Genomic DNA, 20,512 nt, shown 5'->3' with positions numbered 1-20,512 from the left:
CTACTTTTCCACACAATATGTATTTGGCAAACACATGGCAGTTTTAAAAAGCACATTTCATAAATCACAGCTGTTTACATTTTGAAAGAAGTAGAAAGGAAACAACGAAAATTAATAACAAAATATTGAAATGTGACTTCATTTAAACTTGTGTTAACAGGACTATTTACAAACATCCATACAAAATTTACATGCACTTGATAACTTACATACATACAATCATTTATTCATTCATTCATAGTCTTCCATTCAAAAAAGGCCCCTGTGCAAGTTGTTTTCCATACATTACATTAGTATATCCAAGAACTCTGAAATTCAATAGTTCACAATTTAAGATGGAATGTTAACTTGCAAAATGAAGCAGGCCCTCTCACACTACACTTACAAATTGGATCAGCTTATCACATTAAGTTTTGTTATACTACTGGCCCAGAGAAACCAAGGATCAATGCAAGTCTTCAATAGTATCTCTCTCACTCACATTCATAATGCATAAAGTAGGTTCCAAGAGATCAAAATTATAAAATTTAGTCGTTACCTAATTTTAGTTGCATTGCCAACAATAAGTAAATAACACAACCACCCATAGAGTTACAATGAGAAACAAAGTCTTAATGTTTCTATGGGAGACAAATGAGTCAAAATTAATTAAAGACACTTGCTAAATTGTTGTACAACAAATTTGGAAATCCAGCTCCTTGCAGATGGTTGGTGAATACCCTCTTGTGACTAGTGATAGTTGCAAACATGAAAAAGGGAAATCTGTAGACACATGTCTAGTTTCATGACCTGAAGGTTGAAGACATTTTAGTTTTACATTTGAGCAACATTTTATTACAAAAACTAATAATTTAAAAAACTTCTCCCCTTCCTTCAATCGGATAAAATCTGTCAATGTTAGTCTTTTAAACAAATGCCACTTAAACATTAAAATGAGCTGGAATCTGTTGGTAAGAGCAAAAAGGGCAGCAGAAGGGGGAAGTGAATGATTTCAAGGTGCCTTTATTAGGCAGCAAAAACCATAGGATTGAGTTGATAAATATGAGGTGAAAAATAATGAACACATATTAAGGCCTCTCTTTAAGAGACAGCAAAAGTACAAGGATTAAGTGATAATATACATACAATAGCTAACATGGGATGAGAAAATGACTAAAGAAGCATTATTTTAAACAGCTAACTCAAGACAGTTCTTAACGAGAATGTTCTACATGATACTAATCCCTATAAACCAAAACTTGACTGAGCTACAGAAAGGCACATTACTGTGATTGAGGAACATAAAGATCCAGGCATAAATAGAGGCGTCTGACTGTAATAAACAATAAGAGAAGTAGCTGGAGGATGATTCTATCAGATTAACAGTCTTCTACAACGGACGGTTGTCATTTGGCCCTGTAAAATAATGTAAGACAAGAAAATTAAATCAAGGTCACACAGAAGAAATAGAAGCACTTCATATTTAGACTAAAATTTATGCACTTAACAAAAGCAAGACTAAGATGCAAAGACAGGCACAAAAGCATAGGTCTGTTTCAGTCCAGATCCAACACCAGCTTTAAAGTCAGTCTATGCGATAAAAGAGATGAGATAAGATACAAAATATGTTTTTGAAACTGTAAGCAATGCTAATAAACCCTTGAAAAATACTATCAAAAGAGTCAAGTGAAGAATACTGGTCACATTAAGACGGACTCAAAGATGGCCTATTAGTACTATAAAACTGCAATAGGAAGGCAGTGCACACAAAATACAGCTGCTACAATATGAATGCAAATGAAGATATATCCATGCAGGCATTATTATTATCTATCTACAGAGCAAATGGGAGCAGTTCGTTAGTGCCAAGTTAATTAGGTGATTACCTGTTGTCTTTGATGAGCTTCCATAGAGATGCCGCTGGTAGTCATTTTGATACCCAAGTAAGTGAGATGGCAATCCCAAGCCCATATCATCTAACCCAGTCATGCTCAATGGTGACGATAGAGGGCCCATTCCACCCAGTCTCTGGTCTGAGATGTCACTGAAGTATGACAGATCATTTAGATGCATGTACACAAACTACACATCACAAATAAAACATATAAACAAGTGAACCAACTTGACATGAAAAAGACATTAGGGGAGAGGGGTGAAGGAATGGGAGATGGCAGATGATTTCAGGATAACCTTGTGTTCAGATAATTTGATCTATGATACAGGTAAGGGGGTAAGGAATGTAGAACCACAATAACAAAAATAAATGATGCAGCACCTAGTCAAAACAAAATGATCAGAGAAGCAAACATCCTAAGACAAATCTAGACACAATTTAACCAGCTAAAACTTGTTTCAACATACACTAAGCCCATTAGAGAAGCAAACAACTGTTAGTCGTTAGATCTTGTACTTACTTTGATGACTTATTAGAACCAGTCTTCTTCACTGGTGCTGCACCCCAAGCATCATCACTGTAATTGTCGTCACAGTTTGTACGGCTCATCAAAATTCCCCTCATTGCAAGGTCATGTGCTTTTTGACGAGATTCTTCTTGACTTGCCAAATTCTATAAACACACATGAAATCACTTAGAAAGTGAAAATTGATAGGAACAACAGATAGGAAAACAGCCATACCTTTGGGTCACTTCGCATTGAAGTTGTGGAACCAATGGCCACGTCTGAATCTTGGTCAGAAATTTCTGATATGCTCTTTCTCTTGGCATTATGGGCAGCCTGTAAAAACCAATCCCACCTTAGAAACTGAATCAAAATTTTAAAATATCAGCCAAAGTAATAAGATGTGCTTAACGATTTAGCACATTGACAGCAAGAGGGGCCAAGCCCATCGCATAATGTTAAGAAGCTGTTTGCAGTCAATGTGATTTCTTTTACTATCCAAATAATATAGGCAACAAAATAAAATGACAAAAATTAGCTGCAATACGAAAAAAAAAATACCACAGAAAACAACGACATGAATGAAGCATTTTGATGAAAAAATGGGAAGCTCAAAGCCAAAACATATCAGTGGTCAAAAAACGAAGTGCACAAATACAAACAAGGTGTGTAGAAGAAGTTGGGCAAAGGGTTAGAGGCAACCTACATTAAGCCAAACAACACATCTTCTAGTACTTAAAAAAATACTGAAGCGTAAATGTTCCTTTTCCACACCAGTGGACTCACCATAGAATTGGTGATGGTGTAATGGTCGGTTCGAGAAATCATTTGGGTGGGAATTCCTGCTAAAATGTCATTCATTTCGTCCTTCAGAGAACTGGCTCTTAACGATTCTTGAAAATGAGGGGTTGCCATCACAACATTGGCTCTCTGAGAGTCAGGGTTAGATGAGGACTTTGTTGAGCTGGGTCTTGACAAGTCACGAGCAACATGATTCGATATTATGGCATTACTCCTAGGCTGGTCACGTGGGTGTTGCATGAAACCCAAAGAGCTGGACTTGGATGAATTGTGTGCATAGGGAGTGTGCATGACAACATTGGCTCTTTGTTGATCTGAAGGGGTGGGGACAGTTAAGTTTTTGGGCCTTGGAGGATCAAGAAGAGGAGATTTATTTGGAATATTGTCACATCTCTGTGATTCCAAAACTGAAAGAGGGTGTTTGTAACTGTCCATGGTAGCAGTAGAAACCTGAAGACAAAGATTAAACAAGCTGCATTATCCACCTTCATTTGTAGGCATAATGAGCAAACCACAAATGGTATAAAAAGAAGATAGGCGCACAATACAATTATACAGTAATAAAAATTTGAATTGGTGTCCTGCAAGAGGAACAAAAGGTGACACCAAACATGGCCAATTCCTTTCAAGGCAACACACTGTAAATATATACATATAAGTGTGTGTACAGTGCAAGGTAAGTACTTTACCAATGGAAACCAATGTGAGTTATTTGTAGTAGAAAAGGTTAGCTTTCACCAATAAAAAATTGACCAGTGGGAAAATTTGTTTAGAAAAGGTAATATGAGCAAAACGAGAAAGGTGGGAATGAAGGGAAAAAAGGTATATTACATGTGGGTATAAAAAGGAGGGGGTCAACCAAGCAAGATTCTGACGAAAATTCACATATGACAGCAGACAATATAGCTTTGCAACCCACAGGAGCACGTTGTGAATAGGTAGATAGCAATTGTGAGGTTTCAAGCAGGCAAAATGCTGTTTTCAGGGAGGAAAGAAGGTGTACAAAATGCAGATAAACCACATTAAATAATTTTGTGGAGTCAATAGAGAAACTTAAATTGAAACAGGGAAGCCAGCACGACCACAATCCTAAAAGTATGTTGAAACAGCATGCTCAGCACAGAAGTTGATCAGTGTAGAAATTTTTTAAAAAATGGGGGTTGGCCTTAAAAAATTGCAGCCACCTACACCAAAGCCAGTCAACCAAGGTAGTCAGAAAATCCATCTTTGAGTGAGAAGTACAACAAGAAAATCACATCAAACAGTTGCGTTTCTGTGGGACAATAATGTTTGTCCCCACAACATTATGTTGCACTCATTATACTACCTTGTGTGTATTCTGAGGTGTGGAGGAAGATTGAGAAGACATCTTCAAAAAATCTTCTAGAATAAACAGCTCGTCGTCCCAAGGGAGGCTTTGAGATGATGCTTTTGCCTAGTGGCAAGGCCAGACAATAAAAAGGTGCAAAGGTAAGGCTTCAGAAATAAGTGACAAGGGATAACCTTGCACGGACAAGGGATTGTGTAGTGAATCATAGTGAACTTTGTTCAGTAGGTAATTGTGTACGAATGATTGAATTAGATTTGATCAGAAAGTACTGTCAGACATTACTAAAAGAGAATGCCTGGAAAATTGTAGAGAGGCATGTGTCAAAGAAAAAGACTTTCATTAACTAATTGATTAAATTTTGTCTCTCTAGTGGCAGGGGTCTTTAAACCTTTTGGAGAGCAATGTAAACTGGGAGCCATAACAGTATAATAAAATCACAAGCTTTGAAAAGGGACAATTATCTTATGTCCACAGTGACCACATGAAGAAACCCAAGTCCCTACCACAAAATTTAAAAATCATAGCCTGGGCGCCAGGCCAAGAGATGCTGCTACACCAAGGAAGTTGTTTGGAGACACTCAATTCACAGCAACGCACTACTCACCTGTGATAGATTCCTTGCAGTATTACTTGCATCACTTGTGGTAATACTATTTCGGTAAGGACCACTTAATGTTGGCATCATAGGATCATTTCCTGGTCTTTCTCTAGTTTCTTGGAGAATTCGATCCTTTCTGCTGACCATGGCTTTTTCTGGTGAAGGGGTCACAGCTTTAACAGAAATTGGTGAGGACGAGGGACTTCTTGAAACATCCAATGGGCCAGGTGCTGACCACATGTGGGGAGCTTTATCAGGCACCTGGTTTCTTGAGGATTGAGAATAGACACTCTTGTCAGCACTATGGTTTCTAGATATGGAGGCGTCATTAGCCACTGTTCGGTGTGTCCGTACACTGGTATCAGAACTTGATAATGAACTAGAAAAACCATTGCCACCAGTTACATGTGTGTTCTGGTAGGCATTTCCACCACCACCACCACGAGAGTTTGTAAAGTTATTAACACTACCACTATACGATGGAGAAAAGTTGTTGACACTGGACAGTGGGCTCGTATAACTACTGCTAGATGAAACACTGCCAGCACTGCTGACACTGAAGTTGGCATTGGTGCTCTTAATATGAGGCATACTAGAGCTACTACTGGGAGTCACTATCACTTCACTTCGAACATTGGGGTTCCCATGAGAAACTATTGAAGAGATGCTGCTTTGAATAGTTGAATGTCCTTGAGTTTTGGCCGGTTGATAGTAGGCGTTGCTAGAGCTTGGTCTCACGGGAGTAATGGTCAGGCTTGAGCTGACTACAAGGCTGGTAGGCTCCAATCCGTGAGAAATAACAGACTGGCCACTAAATGATCCTGTGCCTTGATGTCCAGACATTAGATGGTTGTTGCTCTTTAAAGGCTGTGATAGACTGGCCTTACTTGATGGCGGCTGAGACATACTTGTCTTGCAGGATGTAGGCTGAGGCATGCTTGATTTACCAGATATGTTTGCCTTACTTGATGGAGGTTGAGCCAGATTTGTCTTGTTGATTGGAAGTTGAGCCAAATTTGACTTACTAGATGGAGGTTGAGGCATATTTGTCATATTTAATGGAGTTTGAGACATAGTTGCCTTACTTGGTGGAGGCAGAGTCATATTTGCCTTACTCAATGGAGGCTGAGTCATATTTGACTTATTAAATTGAGGCTGAGTCATATTTGCCTTACTTGAGGGTGGAGCCATATTTGCTTTAGTCGATGGAGGCTGAGCCATATTTGGCTTATTGGATGAAGGATGTGACTGAGCTTGAGATTGGGGGCCACTAAGCTTCAAATTAATCGCTGATACACTGGACACCTTAATTTGGTTGTGTGACGTAGATGAATGATAGGGTAACTGTTGGGTCGTTTGAGTGGGTGATGCAATAGATATAGAAGCTGATTGCGATTTAGGCAAAAACTGCAAATCCATATTTAAAGGTTGTACTACACTAGGATTGTGTTGGCCACTTTGTGTAGCACTTGGTGCAGCAGGCGAACGTTTCTTCGGGACCACTTCAATGCTTGAATCAATCCCATTAGTTTTGAGATTGATAATATCAACACTACTACCAAGTGACTTCCTAGATGAAATAGAACTATGTATGTTGCTCTGACTTAAGTGTGAGCTTGAACTCTGAACTGGAGTTACACTTACTAAACTATTAGCAAGAGATGTTCGTAGAGTTTCAGCTATTTCATTACCTAATAAGTCCAAAGCATTTGTTTGGTTAGAAGAGGGAAAAATGCTTGATTGCATCAAACTCACACTTGAAGCAGTCCGAGAGCTATTCACAGGTACTTCATGTTTGACACCAACTTCACTAGATGAAACCTGCTGAGTATTAATGAAGGCCTGCTGATGATTCACACTTTGCAAAGGTTTGGAATTCCCAGAAATATTAATGGGTGATGAGCTCATTTTCTTTGCTGAAGTTTCCACTTTCATATCATCGCAGCTTTGTTTAACCTTTATCGCTGGTTTTTTGGTTGGGCAAACGAGGTTTTTCTTCAGGTCACTGCAAATTGAAAACAAATAGAAAAATATAAATTGTGTGAAAGAATATTTTAAAAACAAAAAAATCTGAGAATTAAACAACATACTCAGAGTTCATTGATGGCGGTTTGAACTGAAGAAGGTCAGGAGAAATTTTGGAAATGATATCAAGTAGACTGGCTAACTTCATCCATCCAGGTTCCCACATTGGAACGAGCTCATTCTTCAAAAATTCACGAAGATGGTCTTCCCATACCTCATCTTTCTGTTTTACTGTTCCAAAGTAAACCTTACGCTTCCTCACAGCACGAACAAAGACATCCCTGAAAGAAAGATTAGGTCAAGTAATTGCATGACATGCAGTAACAAATCAATACACTGCAATTATCTCAAACACATACTTCAATTCATCAGTCCAAGGGAACCTTCTACGGGGTGTTTTGGTTTTGTCAGCGGGTTTAGAGGCATCTGTAGGGTCAGCTGATGACTCAAGGCTGAAAAAAAAAAAAAAAAAAAAAAAAATTAAAGAAATGAAATAATTAACACACCAATTTACAAAGCCACTAACACAAATCAACTTCTTGAAAATTAGTTACCTTTCGTACTTTCTACACATTGACTGATATCTCTCCATTGCATTTGGCATCAGATTAGTTATTCCTATTTTTAATCTGCAAAATGTTAAGTCAGTCAATGAGCCATTCACCAAGTAAAATGGGCATAGATAGCAATATACATACACACATACACATTAACTTACCTTAAAAGTGGCTCTTTGTAACCCTTCTCAACACCTTCAATAAGTAATGCTTTGCCCCTTTTTATTAAAGTCTCCTTACGACAAGGTAAGTAAAATTCAAGGTGTTCATAGATGCCAGCCTTCTTTTCTCTTGGAACGAATCGCAAGAATTTTTCAAATCTGGAACAAAGAATTGGACATGAGAAAAATATGAAATGAAGCAACCTCACTAGTAAGAATATTTTCTTAAATAACATACTTCAACAACAATGCATTGATCTCTGAAGTAAAGAAATTATTTTTGTTTAGGCTAGAATTTTTAACAGCCACTTCCTTGAGAGCAGATATTACAGACATAACATTAGGTGGGAGGTCTGATGGTAAAGGAGGTGCAACTCTCATTGCACCGTTTGATTGACCATTTACTTTTCCATTTTCATCAGAGCCAGATTCATCAGAAGAACCTGAAACAAAGGAAGAATTAAAAAAAGAGCTTAGCTGTGATTCAAAAATGACTTTATCACTTGGCCATATTAACAGACCTGAGTGAGATTTGGATTCTGCTATACCACTCTCTTTTGAATCCTCACCCCGAGCCACAGCTTCTATGGCTGCATCAATGGTGCTTATTGGTTTAACATCGCCTGAAACATACACATCAGAAATGAGAGAAGTGAAGGTAAAACTGGAACTGTCATTGTCTTCATTATCAACTTACTCTCCAAGTTACAGTGCTTTTCGCTTTGAGTCTTAACACTGATATTGTTGCTGACACGTTTTTCAGTGGATGCCATTTCAAACATATCATGTTTAAGCCGTTTTTCATTGTGTTCCCTTTCACTCACTGCCTTCTTAAGGAAGACTCCGCAAATAGCTTTATTCTTCACTTTCTTAGAGGATGTGTCCAAAAGTTTGGGTTTCTAGACAATAAAGCATTGAGTTACAAAAGGCCTTAAATGCTAACAATAGATAGATAATAAGAGATAAGGTAAGATAAAAAAATAAGAGGCAGAAAAGCCTTACCTTGGAGGCAGGAATGCTACCATGGCCATTGCTTTTTTCTTCTTTAACTTCTTTAGGATTAGATTTGGTTTCTTTTGGTATTTCCGTATCTGCTTCTTCTTCATCATCATCCTCTTCAGAATCTTCACTGTCATCACTGTCATCAGAGTCATCTGAAGACTCTGAACTACCAGATTCACTTTCGGATGACAACGGCCGCTGAAACATCAAAATGACAATGTATGGCAACAATAAAAAGAAAATATTAAGAAAAAAATACTGGTACAATTGGAAAGTCTGCAAAAGAAATATACCTTGTGGCTTTTTATATTCTGGGGTCCTTCACTCTCTTCGGAATCAGAGTGGTCTGAAGAGGAGCGTCCATCAACTCGTTTTAAAATCAAATGACCTTTGTTGATGTAAAATCCATCCAATTCTGGAGTTTGATCTTCAGGCACTACCTCATCATACTGCAAAAAGGAATTATTTATCCAAAGAGTACACAGAAAAAAAATAATTAGAAATTCAAACGGTACACATGATTAGTTTTTAGTGCGGCTCTGAAATATATGTAACAAACTTACAGCATCAGTATTGTCAATAAATGAGTCACTTTCATCATATCCTGTTCCAAGTTCTGTGTAGTCTTCTAAACGACGACACTTTTTTTTAGGTGTACCCTGAAAGACAAAATTGTCACAGAAATAAATGTGTCTCCCAGCTTGAATGAAAAGTAACTTACGAGCAACACAACTCACATATTTGGATTCAAAACTAGTAGCAATTCGGCGTAGATTATCTTCATCATCTGATGCATAAGGATCTAATGTGCTCCCCCCATTCAGTTTATCATCCTTATCTTTGTTTCTCTCTTTCTTTTTCTGGAATAAAAATCAAAAATCGATAAGCCATACAAATATTGTCAACTTTATACAAATTTTCATTACTTTCCCTCCTCTGCCCCCTTCCCTTCATTTATTTGTTTTCTCCATACGTTAGGTGACGTTTTTGGAAACCCGTTTGGCAACGTCTGCCTAAGATCCTAGACAGACGACAGGCCATCAGGCCCTAGTGTCTTTCAGTGAAAGAGGAGAAGAGAAGAGACAGCGAGGCGCCCAGGAGGGGGTGGGGGTGGCAGTGCGGCAGCAGCGTGCCCCGGGGGAGGAGGAGAAAGGGGAAGGGGCGTCTGCGCTAGCTGCGCCGTGCTGCGCTGGGCGGCCATTCACCCCGCGGCACCGCGGCACGGAGAGCCAGCCACCAGCTAGGCCAAATTCGCAAGAGAACGGCACTCGGCTGGCGGTGCATCTCTCGTAGCAGAATGAAGAGGGAGAAGTGGCATTTGCGACACGGGATGGACTGAGCGATGAACGGACATGGTGCGGTGTGGTTAGGGATGACGGCGATATGGGTTTGGGCCGTCCCTGGACCTGGAGCGAGGGTGGAGGGTGGACGGTGGGCAGCGGCATCATTTTGCCGTCAAAGTAGAATCATTTCGGTTCACCGAAATGCAGGCCATCACGCAAGAGAGAGAAAATTTTCCTCCAGACGACTTTTTTCGTCAGGTAGTCGATCGGGACGCCGGAAAAGGTCAACGCCGCCAAGGCGATCGACCAAGATCAGCCAGAGGGCCAGAGAGAAAGGAAGGCACGGCGCACGGCGGCCTCCGACCCGACCTAGAGCAGGTCAGGTCGGCCCCGTTGCCTGGGCGCCTAGGCGTTGCTTCTGCGTCAGAGGGGAAGGACACCGGCACTGGGGCCTAAGGCACGCGTCGGCCGGCCGCCCTCGGCCGGAAAGGCGGCGGGCGCTGGAGCTGACGAGGAAAGGGCAGAGGCAACGTTCTGCTCTGATAAATGAAATGGGTCCCCCATGTTTATAACCTCAACTTCACTGTCATCCACCCGAAACCAGCTGATTGCCCACTGGGATATCCACACCAGCCGCTCAAACGCTCCGCCCTGGGGTGAGGGACACCAAGGTTGACATCGACTCGGCATTTCTAGAGGGTCCCCACACAGCCCCAGTCGCAAATATGTTAGCAACATCAAGACGGGCAAGACCAAAGAACTTGCGGGGGGTGGGGGAAGCACGGCCCGAGCTCCCGCGAAAAAATGAGCATGCCATGGCCATTGAATGGATACAAAGCGAGAATCCGCCCCCGACATACAATGGGCAGTTCGCACGCAGCAATTCAGTCACCTTCCAATGAAATTGCGGCAATGACTTTCAGGACGAGACCGAAAAAAATGAGCGGGGGTTAGGAATGGGGCCACAACAAACGGACCAACATGTTTGTCACGGGTCCAAGAGAACGGGCGGGGGTGCGATTAGTACCTTAGCACCCTCGACCCAAAGCAATTAATAGGACAGGCAAAATGCAAGTTTGGGCCATCCCGCGGCCAGGATAGCGGTCAGCAAACGCTTTCCAGGCCAAGTTCAATTTCGTCATGATCGTCACAGGCACCTCATTCATTCCAGCAACTCGATACAAATTTGAAATCACGTACACACAAAAGTTAAGAACAGTGCACAGGCGGAAATACTCACTTTTTCGTTTAATATCAGAGTATTATAATTAAAGTCAGCAAAAGTGTCCGAATTGTTAGCGGGGAGAGTCAAATTCAACCGGATAGTTGTGGATGTTGACTTGCACTTTTTGTCTTTCTTGGCTGGACCAATAGACTGCAGCGAAACTCGTTTTCCTTCTGACATTGTTCAGGCACTGCATATACGGTATTTTCACAAAACAGTAACTCAAACTTATCATCGACATGTTTGAATCACAAACCATACGTCGCCATCTTCGTCACACAACTGTTTGGATTTTAAGATGCGCAGAAGAACTGCGCAGTGGAAAACAAAAAGCTATCGCCACCTGCAGTGCTGGCAACATTCATCTTGTACTTACAAGAGGTATGCATCTGTTCCGGGAGAATTTTGAAAATAAATTTGGCATTAAAGATTTCTTAACAATTAAAATACATACAATTATTCTTTTTGAAAGCATGCATTCCTCTGAAAAATACTTTCTGACGAGTGATAAATTTTGTTTGAGTTGTTTCTGCCACGGCGTCCATCTTCTTTCCAATCCCCACCCACCCCACCCCCTCCGCCTCTCTTCGTTCACTTGACAGCAGCAGAGAATCTGCCAGATCTGATTTGCCGAGTTGCGAGTTGGGTTAACTTCAAAAGTGGGTGTCACCGTCAGACGAACTTCAGAGGTTGCTCGCTACCATCGCGTTTCTACCATCTTCTCCCTGTCGGTAAGAACGGTGGAGCCTCTTGCTTCTCTTCGCCGTGTACCCTCGCCGTCACCACGTAAGGAGAGGGAGCGCTCAACCTGATTTCAATTCCAGGCGCAATGGACGGCTTCGCTGACAACTTCGACCAAGCTGAGGTGGACCCAGCGGCAGAATTCATCGCCCGCGAGCAGAATGAACTGGCCGGCCTGGACGATGACATCTCGGCCGCTCCGGCCGCGCCTGTCCCCGTGATTACGAACGGTACGCACGCATACGTCGACCTGGGACTGGGGACTGTTCTTCCATTTCTCTTAGGTTAGGGTTAGTTGGGTGTCACTTTCTTTGTGGCTTGCGTTTTTGTTAGGTGTTTCCTGTCGATCAATCAGTGTATTATCATGTCACTCATATTCTTCAGTTTTGAAGAATCCCCTGATATAGTTTCTTCCGTTGTGCTGTGTTCTCCCTTTGATTCATTCCATTGACTGATTGAAATGTCGATGTGTTCCAAGTTTCTTAAGTTTGACTGTGAGCAGGTCTTATGTTCACAAAATATTTACTCTTAATTTTGAGTTCTTTCCTGATTCACTCTCCGTTGCTCAATAGTTACCCTCAACACCTAATGATCTGGTGGTAGTCTTAATTGCACGCTCTGATGGCATTCTGCTTTTCTTCCACTTCTCTGCACTTCTTTTCCCCTAATGACCTATCACTAGATTCTCAATGTGTTGTAGGTGTATTTCGAAAACCCTAGCATGCAAACACTGCCTCTCCTTAGCGGTATCTTGAGTCGTACAAGAGAACAGAGGCAATGCTTGCATACTTGCATGTTTTTTTAAGAAAAGGGTTAATTATTCAACCTGCATACGTCATATTTGAAAATGTCACAGTGATGATGTGGCATCAAACTGCTTTGTAAGATGTCTTATTAATTTGTAGTCTTGAATGTGCTGTTTATGCATGTGTCTGGTCATGAGGCTATGAGAAGGCCCCTTATTCTCTGGTATTTCATTCAAACTTGTCCATGAATAATAATTTGCACCGTCACATCATTATCTATTGTTAGCCCTGTTTAAAGTCCTGATTAATGACTCAGATGAGGACCCCTTTGGTCTGCCCCGTGCACAAGATGAAGAACAAGACCCCTTTGCAAGCTTTGGACAGTCTCAAGCGGTTCCACTTGATTCCTCTGATGTGAAGAATTCTCCATTTGATTCCCACACTATGATGACTTCACCATTTGACCCTGAGGGTGATACATTTGATCAGTCTTTGCAAGATAAGAACGAGTTATTCTCGGAGGATCTAGTACAAGATGATTTTCAGAACCAAGAGGGAGGTCAGAATAGTTTTGGTAAGTGTAATAAATTGTTTTTTTTTTTAATGTGGATAACAATGCAATGAAAGTTTTGATAGTTTGCATTGATGTTTCAATACAAGACCAATATGAGGTTTCTCATTGAATGTACCCTCCTCCAAAGATTTGCTTAGGAGTTTCAGCAGTCTTAACATTTTGTTTGAGTTGGACTTCCATGCCTCTGCTCTGCTCACATGATACGCTTTTTACAATCAGCTTGTTTCTTCTCACTATTTTTTTTACATTAGTTTTATGAAGCTTGAATGCTGGCTTGATAGTATTATCTTGAAGGCACTTTTTTCTTCATGTACTTTCTTTGCTCAATGCATTATTGCACTTGAGTGTCCTTTGTAACTAAGCATGTCAGGTGCATGTTTCTTCAAATGACTTACCAGTTTTGTTTTTTGATTGGTATTGCTTTGTAATTTTGAAGCATTCATTCTCTCTAAGGTGATGCGCCAAGTGAGAATCAGCTTGCCAGTGCTGACCCTGCTGAAGAGGGTAAGTAAAATCCTGCTTTTGTGTCCATCAATTCATAACACCACGTTAATGCTGTAATTTTTTTTTTTCAAAAAAATTAGAGCCTTTGCACATGTTTATTTTTGTGTTCTGAAAAACCTTTTTGTTAAATTTGTATTTTGCTAACTACATAGCTGTCTGTTGCATGCTTGTACCAAATTGTCCAATGTTTTCAGTGTAACATTTAAAGCATTTACTACAAAATAACTTTTATTTGAACTTGACTTAATTTAACTTGTGGCTTAGTATTTTACAAGGGAAAGTTTTGAAATTGAGGTCAGGAATCCAGATTCAGAAATAACCTGTACCAGTGGCATGAAATCTTACTGTATGTTAATATCATCTTGCAGAAAGTCCCAGTCCTGCTCATCGCCCTACACTTGTGCGCGAAGAACCTGAAAAGATCAAGAAGTGGAGAGAGGAACAGAAAACCCGCCTGGAAGAAAAAGGTAAGATTTTAGGAATTTGGGAAGTTATAGTTGCGTTTAAAGTGCAGTTCTAACAGTTTCTGATTTTCCTTTTGACAGATGCCAATGAGGAAAAGAAGAGAGAAGAATGGCAAGAAGCAGCCAAGAAAGAGCTGGAAGAATGGTACCGTCATCATGATGATCTAATCGCCAAAACTCGATCTGCTAACCGGTAAGCCCTAGTTTTTTGTTATGTCTGTGGTAAACCCACTTTTCAAAATGGAGCTGTGTCAATCACCTCCTTCAATGTGATCATTAACTTGTACTAACCACTAGCTCTTCATTTCCATTTCATGCATTCTCAGTGAATCTGCTATGTAAGTAACTGTTCTGTATTGTGCTGTTGAGTTGCTTCTACCACAAGTGAATGTATTGAATTGTGCTCTTGGGTTTTATACATGTAGATTCGCATGTCGTGAGTAAACTAACAAGGTGTTGTTACTGTTGTTTGTGTTTTCTTTCTTTAGTTTTAAAATTTGAAGTTGCCATACCATTGAAGCATTTTTAAAATAAAATCTTCAATGCCTTAACAGTATCATGCTTGATCCATTCCTCTGTAAGGTGCCATGCATTTTAGTTGTGATTTAAATCAGAGACCATGTTTAAGTGAGCCCTGTGTGTTAGCAATTTCTAAATCCTCCCCGCCCCTTTTTCCCCTCTGTGTTTCAAGTTGCTCAGATGTTGAGTGTGACTTATTCTTAATATCCACCATATTTGCGCAGAGTAGATCTTGCATGTTGCTAATTGCGACGCACGTTGATCTCAGGCATGTCAGTGATAAGTTAGTACTGCTATTAACCTAGCCTGCAAAGCATTAGATTTCGTGTCGCTGTCCCCCCAAATATATAAAATAAGCAGTTTGTCTTTTTTGCGCCCTTTTAGAGGTTCTCAGGATTCTGATGTATGTTTATTCTACCTCAGATAATGTTTGTCTTGGTTTTTTCCTCTTATTGTTTTTTTTCTGGTTTTTATATCTAGATAAGGGTATTCTTAATACATTTGATGAAAATATGAAGAATTTAATTGTTGTTTCTTTGTTTCAGAAATGCTGAGAAGCAGTTTGTAGCAGATGATGAAGAGATTGAGCCGGGTACTGAATGGGAGCGAATCGCTAAGCACTGCGATTTCAACCCTAAAGCCAGCAAGGGCAGCAAAGATGTGTCACGAATGCGCTCTATTATCCTGCAATTGAAGCAGAATCCTCTGCCAGTCAATGGGTTTGGCAACAAACGGTCTTGAATGGCAGTCATGGGCAATGGTGAGTGCTGATGTGTCTCTTGCTGCTTTCAATGTATCTGACAAATGGTACCTTGTGGTAGAGAATTGAACTTGTTGTTTTGAGAACTGAGAAATCATGTGCGTTGTTCAAATGTGCAATTGCAATTTAATTTGTCATATAAGTGAATAGTAACAATTTCAATACTTGTCCATACTGGATAGGCCAAGAGAATCCAATTTGTTCTTCTTTGGTTCAGTTGAGCTGAAATTGTTTAATTTGTAGTTGAATGAATGTACCAGTCAAAATGCAAAGTTTTGTTTTAATAACATGTATCGGTGGAAACATAACGGGAAATGTGATTCAATTTTGTACATTCCTTGCACTATTTAGGAACTAGTGCTTTGTTAATATCGGATCACAATTTTATAATGTTGCTGAAGTATTCAACCAATTTTTGTCAACCATTCAAAGTGTGGGTTTTTCCTTTCAGATTCTTGTTGCTATTCTTTACAGTGTTTACTGTGGGAACGATTATTGCATAATGCAAGTTGTTTCTGGGTTGTTATAGTTGAAATTCTATTTTTTATGGATGCTTAGTCCAGTCATGTCCAAAGTACCCTGTATTATTTTTATTTTAAATGAACTTCTTTTGTCGATAATACTGCTTATTTTATTCTGATTTTAAAGTCCTCTGTACCAAAAGAAGTATTCAATACATATGTAGTTATTACTATGTGGTTATTCCTTTACGGCAGATCCAGAACTGTTAGAATTTTCTACATTGTGATCATAGTATGCTCTACTGTGTTTCTTTGGAGTTGCAGTCTGTATATAATCTATTGTATGGTCTTGAGCTTTGTAATGTGAGAATTATGAAAAGATAAATATAGTGGTCTGAAAATACTTCTGGAGTACATTTATTTCTTTTTGTCATATAATGAATACAGTAGTTATCTAACAAAACTACTCAGTGTAAACCAACTAAAGAGTAAAATATGCGAAAACAATTTACTTTTACATTTGACATATTTTTGGTGAAGGATGCTGTGAAGATTTCTTTTAAATAGGCTTGGATGTAGGATGAGTCATGGCATGCAAGCTAGTTTATCATGATCTTTATTTTTACACATTCCTGCACGGTGCTAGATTGAGGAAGACAACGCATTGTGATAGACATTTCAGGACTTTGTTAATCTTACGTTTTAAAAATAAAATGGCAATAAATTGTCACTACAACTAGAAATGTATTTTGCATCAGTGAACCATTCAAACGGTTCAAACTATTTGTGAGAAAAGTAAAATTATTAATAGTAGTAATTATTTTTCATGCTTGATTCTTGTCAACTTAATAAATGGTTGAGGGAGGGGGAAAAATCTACTTGTTCAATATACTGTCCATGCTAGCTGCCTGACTTTTGCTTCGGCATATATATTTTCAAGTGCATAATGTGAATCCGCTGCAAATAAATGTAAAATTAATGGTAAAAATCAATAACAGTTCATGGTTTTGGAAACTTAATCTTAGTTTTAATTAGCTGCAGACACAACCTACCTGATATGGGACACCCTTGAAAAACTAAAATACTCATATTTCGACAGTTTTGAGCAATGCACTGGATTGAGAAATCTGTCACTTTCATACAGTGGTTTATATTTAATTCAGTTAAACTTTTCCCACAGTTTCCTTGGACCAACTCTAATAAACCCTCATCGCCAACCTGTGGATGTTGTAAGTTGGTTAATATTTGTATTATTTACAGGCTATAACAGTTTTTACATTGCAGATGTTGCATGTGTACATATTATATTACTTGAGTTCCTGACAAGTTGAGAGAGGTGAGATGGGTCAAGGTTCTGGTTAATGCAACTGGAGCTGCATCTGTGATTGCATGGCATCCTCCTACATCGAGTTCAGTAAGATTTGGACAGCTCTCTGCAATGGCTTTTATCACATCGTCTGTTACTCCTGGGCATCGCCGCAAGTACAAAATTTTAAGAACGGGCAAACTTGGCCACAATGAAAGCAGAGCTGCAGATCAGTGTTAAAGATTAGGTGTTGAGAAGAGAAATTAACTATCCAGAAGATAAGTTTAAATGAATCAGGCACTCACCATCTCTGCTCAGATTTCTGTCCTGATTTCTTCCTGGATTTAGATCTAACTTGCGAAGTTGTGAACAAACTTGAATTGCCTTCAGCATACCATCTGTTACATTGCATTCACTCAAATTGAGTGTCCGTAATTCAGAATGCAAGAGACTCTCGATTGATGGTGTTGTCAATGTCCCTCTTTTACAAGCAATTGTAAGTAGTTTAGTTTTGAGACTTCTTGGAAGAATATGAAGGAGCTCAACATGTGGATCTAGACATTCAGCTAGAGCCTCCAAAGATCTGGAATTTAAAAAAAAATTCAATTGACATTCTTGCTTGTAATAAATTAGATAACTTATGAACAATGCATTAAATTGTTGGAACTCACAATGAAAACAAACTTGAAATCGGCACTGATCTCCATAGCTCTGCATAAATATTCATGGTGATGATCTGCTGTCAGTAGTATTCTCTTATGCAGCTATTTCGCACCTTTGTCCTGACAAAATAACAGATAACAACCACTTAGAATGCTGATAATCATGAGAGTGGTATGGGAGAAGTTGAGACTTCCCCCTCATTGGCTGAGTAAACAATGGTCTTACCTCAAGGGAAGTAGGCCAAATTTCCACTTTCAATGGGTGTGCGAGGAAAAGCAGCTTGCAGAAGTTTGCTTGAAAACAGTATTAAAACGTCCTAGTAATAACTATCACCATGGTTACGGTTGTAGGTAGTTGACCCGATATGGCACCAGGTGTGTCTACTCAAGCGTCACAAGCCATTCGATCGCGCATCACTGTGCGGCGATACAACCGACGCTAGAGTTGCCTCACGTTTATTCTGCTCCACATATTGGACCTTTCCCACTCCCTTTCGTTGAAAGGCTAAATCACAGAATACTGGCGGAAAAAATCCCGCTTGTGGAGCGCGCTGTGAAAGAAAATAAAGATTTGCAGCGCTGCCATTGAGCGTCTGCAAGCTATGGCTTCTGCTGGGGGATGCTCACTGTTTTTGTTTTTGTTTTCTCAGCTGATCGCGGTGGAGCCTGGCCAAGCAGACGATGGCCGACGATGGTCAAAACTGGGACTGATTGGGTTTCCTTTTAAGTTAGATTCTTGAAGAATGGGCTTCAGATATTTCAAAAGATCGTACCACACTCCGCCTCATCAATCTAGAATTGATTTGTTTGCAAACACGGAACACAAGCGGTGGAACACTAAAGTCATATACGTATAGGACTTTACGGTCACAAGAGAGTATCGATACTATCGAACTAAGTGGTCGATAGTCACTGCCACGTGGATACACACGCCCCCACCCCGCGCGTGGCGCGGCGTCTGCTATTTGTTTCAAACTTTTGCGAGTCGTCCGTACTGGTGGTGGTGTGTTTATGACTGAAAAACAAGTCGGAGGCATTTTGTCATGGACAAAAGAGTATGTGCTGTGATACTGATGATGATGCACCTTCAGATTTTACAGGTAATGTATCCTATATTTACATGGAATGTTCTAGAACGGAGCACAATTGTTTGTCTTGTTTAGGTTAGGTGGCACTGATGACTCGTTGTTTGACATTTTGTTTGACATTTTGCATTTGTAGGGTGTCTTGGCCCTTCTTTTAAAGATGCGAGAAAATAGAAGAAGAAGGAGGAGGTTGGTGGTTGCAGTATCCCGACGAATGATGGTAAGGCTTGCACAAGCAATGCTGCTGGCACCTAAGAATGTGGAAACGAGACAGATCCCAAGAATGGTGGAATTGTACTGTTCCTAATTTTGACGATGAACAGTGGCTAGCCGAGAGGGGTCTGGTCTCTACACTACGAGGCAGAGGACTCCCCTGCACCAGGCGCGGATCTGATAGGGGGATGGGGGGGAAGAACTGGGCTGCGTGTTGTGAGACACATCGTCGATGCCTCCTGGCTGGAGAGGGTCGTCTTTCTTCCAGTAGTCAGAGTAACCCCTAAGGGTGTGTGTGCACTGTAGGGGTTCGGTCGGGCCGAAGGGCATGAAGGATTCTAACGCCTGTGCGGGTTGCAGGATAGGCCAACGTCTCCGCACGGGAGTTTTGCGGGGCGGATGTGTGGCGCGTGGCCGTGGACTTTGCGTTGTGTGTCGTTGAACAATGTTGAAAAGGTGTTGAGATTTGTTGAATTTATGAGTATTGCAAAGTGGGCTCACCTGTTAGCCTGTATGCAGAGAGATTCAGCTCCCAGAAAAAGAAAGGTTTTCATTTTAAAAAGGCCATTTTTAGCGTGGAAATTTCAATGAAATTCTGTATGCTGCTAAAATTGCGAAAGGTTTGGTTGTGTAAAAATTAGCTTCTATTTTGAGAGGGGCTGTCACAGGACTTTTAGCACTTCAGCTGAGATAACGGTGGGGTCCCTAGTTTTAGAACAAAAGAATAATTAAAACAGCATTATTTGAAAATAAATCAAAAAATTTATTTACAAGTTTAGAAATGAAGCAATACATCATTCTTTTGCTACATTAAATGCAACTGTTTGGTAGTTGACTCTCAGCTGCATTGAAAAACCATTGAGAATTAGACCGTCAAAATTATTTAAATAGGTGAGAATTTTGTTTAGTTTCCTGGCAGCTCTGAATCAAGGCTGTATTTTTACGCTGGTAAGCACTAATTTAAATTTATCTCGAACTGTCTGAATCAGTCTCTCTAAATACAAAGCAATGCTTGATCCTTGATCAATTTTGAAGGTAACTTTAACAAACCATCTAGACTTTTTTTCCTTTTTAAGAATGTTTAGTTGGCTGAATTGCTTGAGAAAAAAAATTGTGG

The 20,512-nt window shown here is 40.1% G+C and overlaps 3 protein-coding genes across 9 annotated transcripts; 1 reads left to right on the top strand and 2 right to left on the bottom strand.

The window, feature by feature from the left end:
- Position 1: 1 nt before the first annotated feature.
- On the bottom strand, positions 2-11,540 carry LOC117651365 (yemanuclein). 6 transcript variants are annotated; one of them, XM_034395339.1, is made up of 19 exons: positions 11,376-11,540; positions 9,590-9,712; positions 9,416-9,511; positions 9,146-9,301; positions 8,853-9,050; positions 8,548-8,749; positions 8,372-8,473; positions 8,089-8,293; positions 7,851-8,009; positions 7,687-7,761; positions 7,492-7,584; positions 7,198-7,413; positions 5,114-7,112; positions 4,507-4,614; positions 3,165-3,629; positions 2,616-2,714; positions 2,394-2,545; positions 1,866-2,023; positions 2-1,395 (listed from the first exon to the last, which is right to left on the bottom strand). In XM_034395339.1, exons 1-19 carry the CDS (start codon positions 11,538-11,540, stop codon positions 1,370-1,372), a joined length of 4,797 nt encoding a protein of 1,598 aa, XP_034251230.1. In that variant the 3' UTR covers positions 2-1,369. The 6 variants fall into 6 exon arrangements, with proteins under 6 accessions (XP_034251230.1, XP_034251233.1, XP_034251231.1 ...); XM_034395340.1 differs by lacking the exon at positions 11,376-11,540 and adding an exon at positions 10,709-10,840 and having other exon boundaries at positions 1,263-1,395; XM_034395342.1 differs by lacking the exon at positions 1,866-2,023.
- Positions 11,541-11,930: 390 nt separating this feature from the next.
- On the top strand, positions 11,931-16,532 carry LOC117650959 (clathrin light chain B). 2 transcript variants are annotated; one of them, XM_034394633.1, is made up of 8 exons: positions 11,931-12,091; positions 12,185-12,331; positions 13,164-13,421; positions 13,875-13,925; positions 14,294-14,392; positions 14,471-14,582; positions 14,716-14,727; positions 15,454-16,532. In XM_034394633.1, exons 2-8 carry the CDS (start codon positions 12,190-12,192, stop codon positions 15,647-15,649), a joined length of 870 nt encoding a protein of 289 aa, XP_034250524.1. In that variant the 5' UTR covers positions 11,931-12,091; positions 12,185-12,189; the 3' UTR covers positions 15,650-16,532. The 2 variants fall into 2 exon arrangements, with proteins under 2 accessions (XP_034250524.1, XP_034250525.1); XM_034394634.1 differs by lacking the exon at positions 14,716-14,727.
- Positions 16,533-16,729: 197 nt separating this feature from the next.
- On the bottom strand, positions 16,730-18,982 carry LOC117650960 (protein AMN1 homolog). The gene is made up of 6 exons (XM_034394636.1): positions 18,324-18,982; positions 18,107-18,217; positions 17,741-18,018; positions 17,441-17,658; positions 17,182-17,347; positions 16,730-17,086 (listed from the first exon to the last, which is right to left on the bottom strand). Exons 2-6 carry the CDS (start codon positions 18,160-18,162, stop codon positions 17,013-17,015), a joined length of 792 nt encoding a protein of 263 aa, XP_034250527.1. The 5' UTR covers positions 18,163-18,217; positions 18,324-18,982; the 3' UTR covers positions 16,730-17,012.
- Between the last annotated feature and the right edge of the window lie 1,530 nt (positions 18,983-20,512).

Source organism: Thrips palmi, unplaced genomic scaffold, assembly GCF_012932325.1.
Source record: "Thrips palmi isolate BJ-2018 unplaced genomic scaffold, TpBJ-2018v1 HiC_scaffold_5, whole genome shotgun sequence".
Classification (NCBI taxonomy): Eukaryota; Metazoa; Arthropoda; class Insecta; order Thysanoptera; family Thripidae; genus Thrips; species Thrips palmi.
Note: the sequence above shows the minus strand (reverse complement) of the source record. Positions and strands in the feature narration are given on the sequence as shown.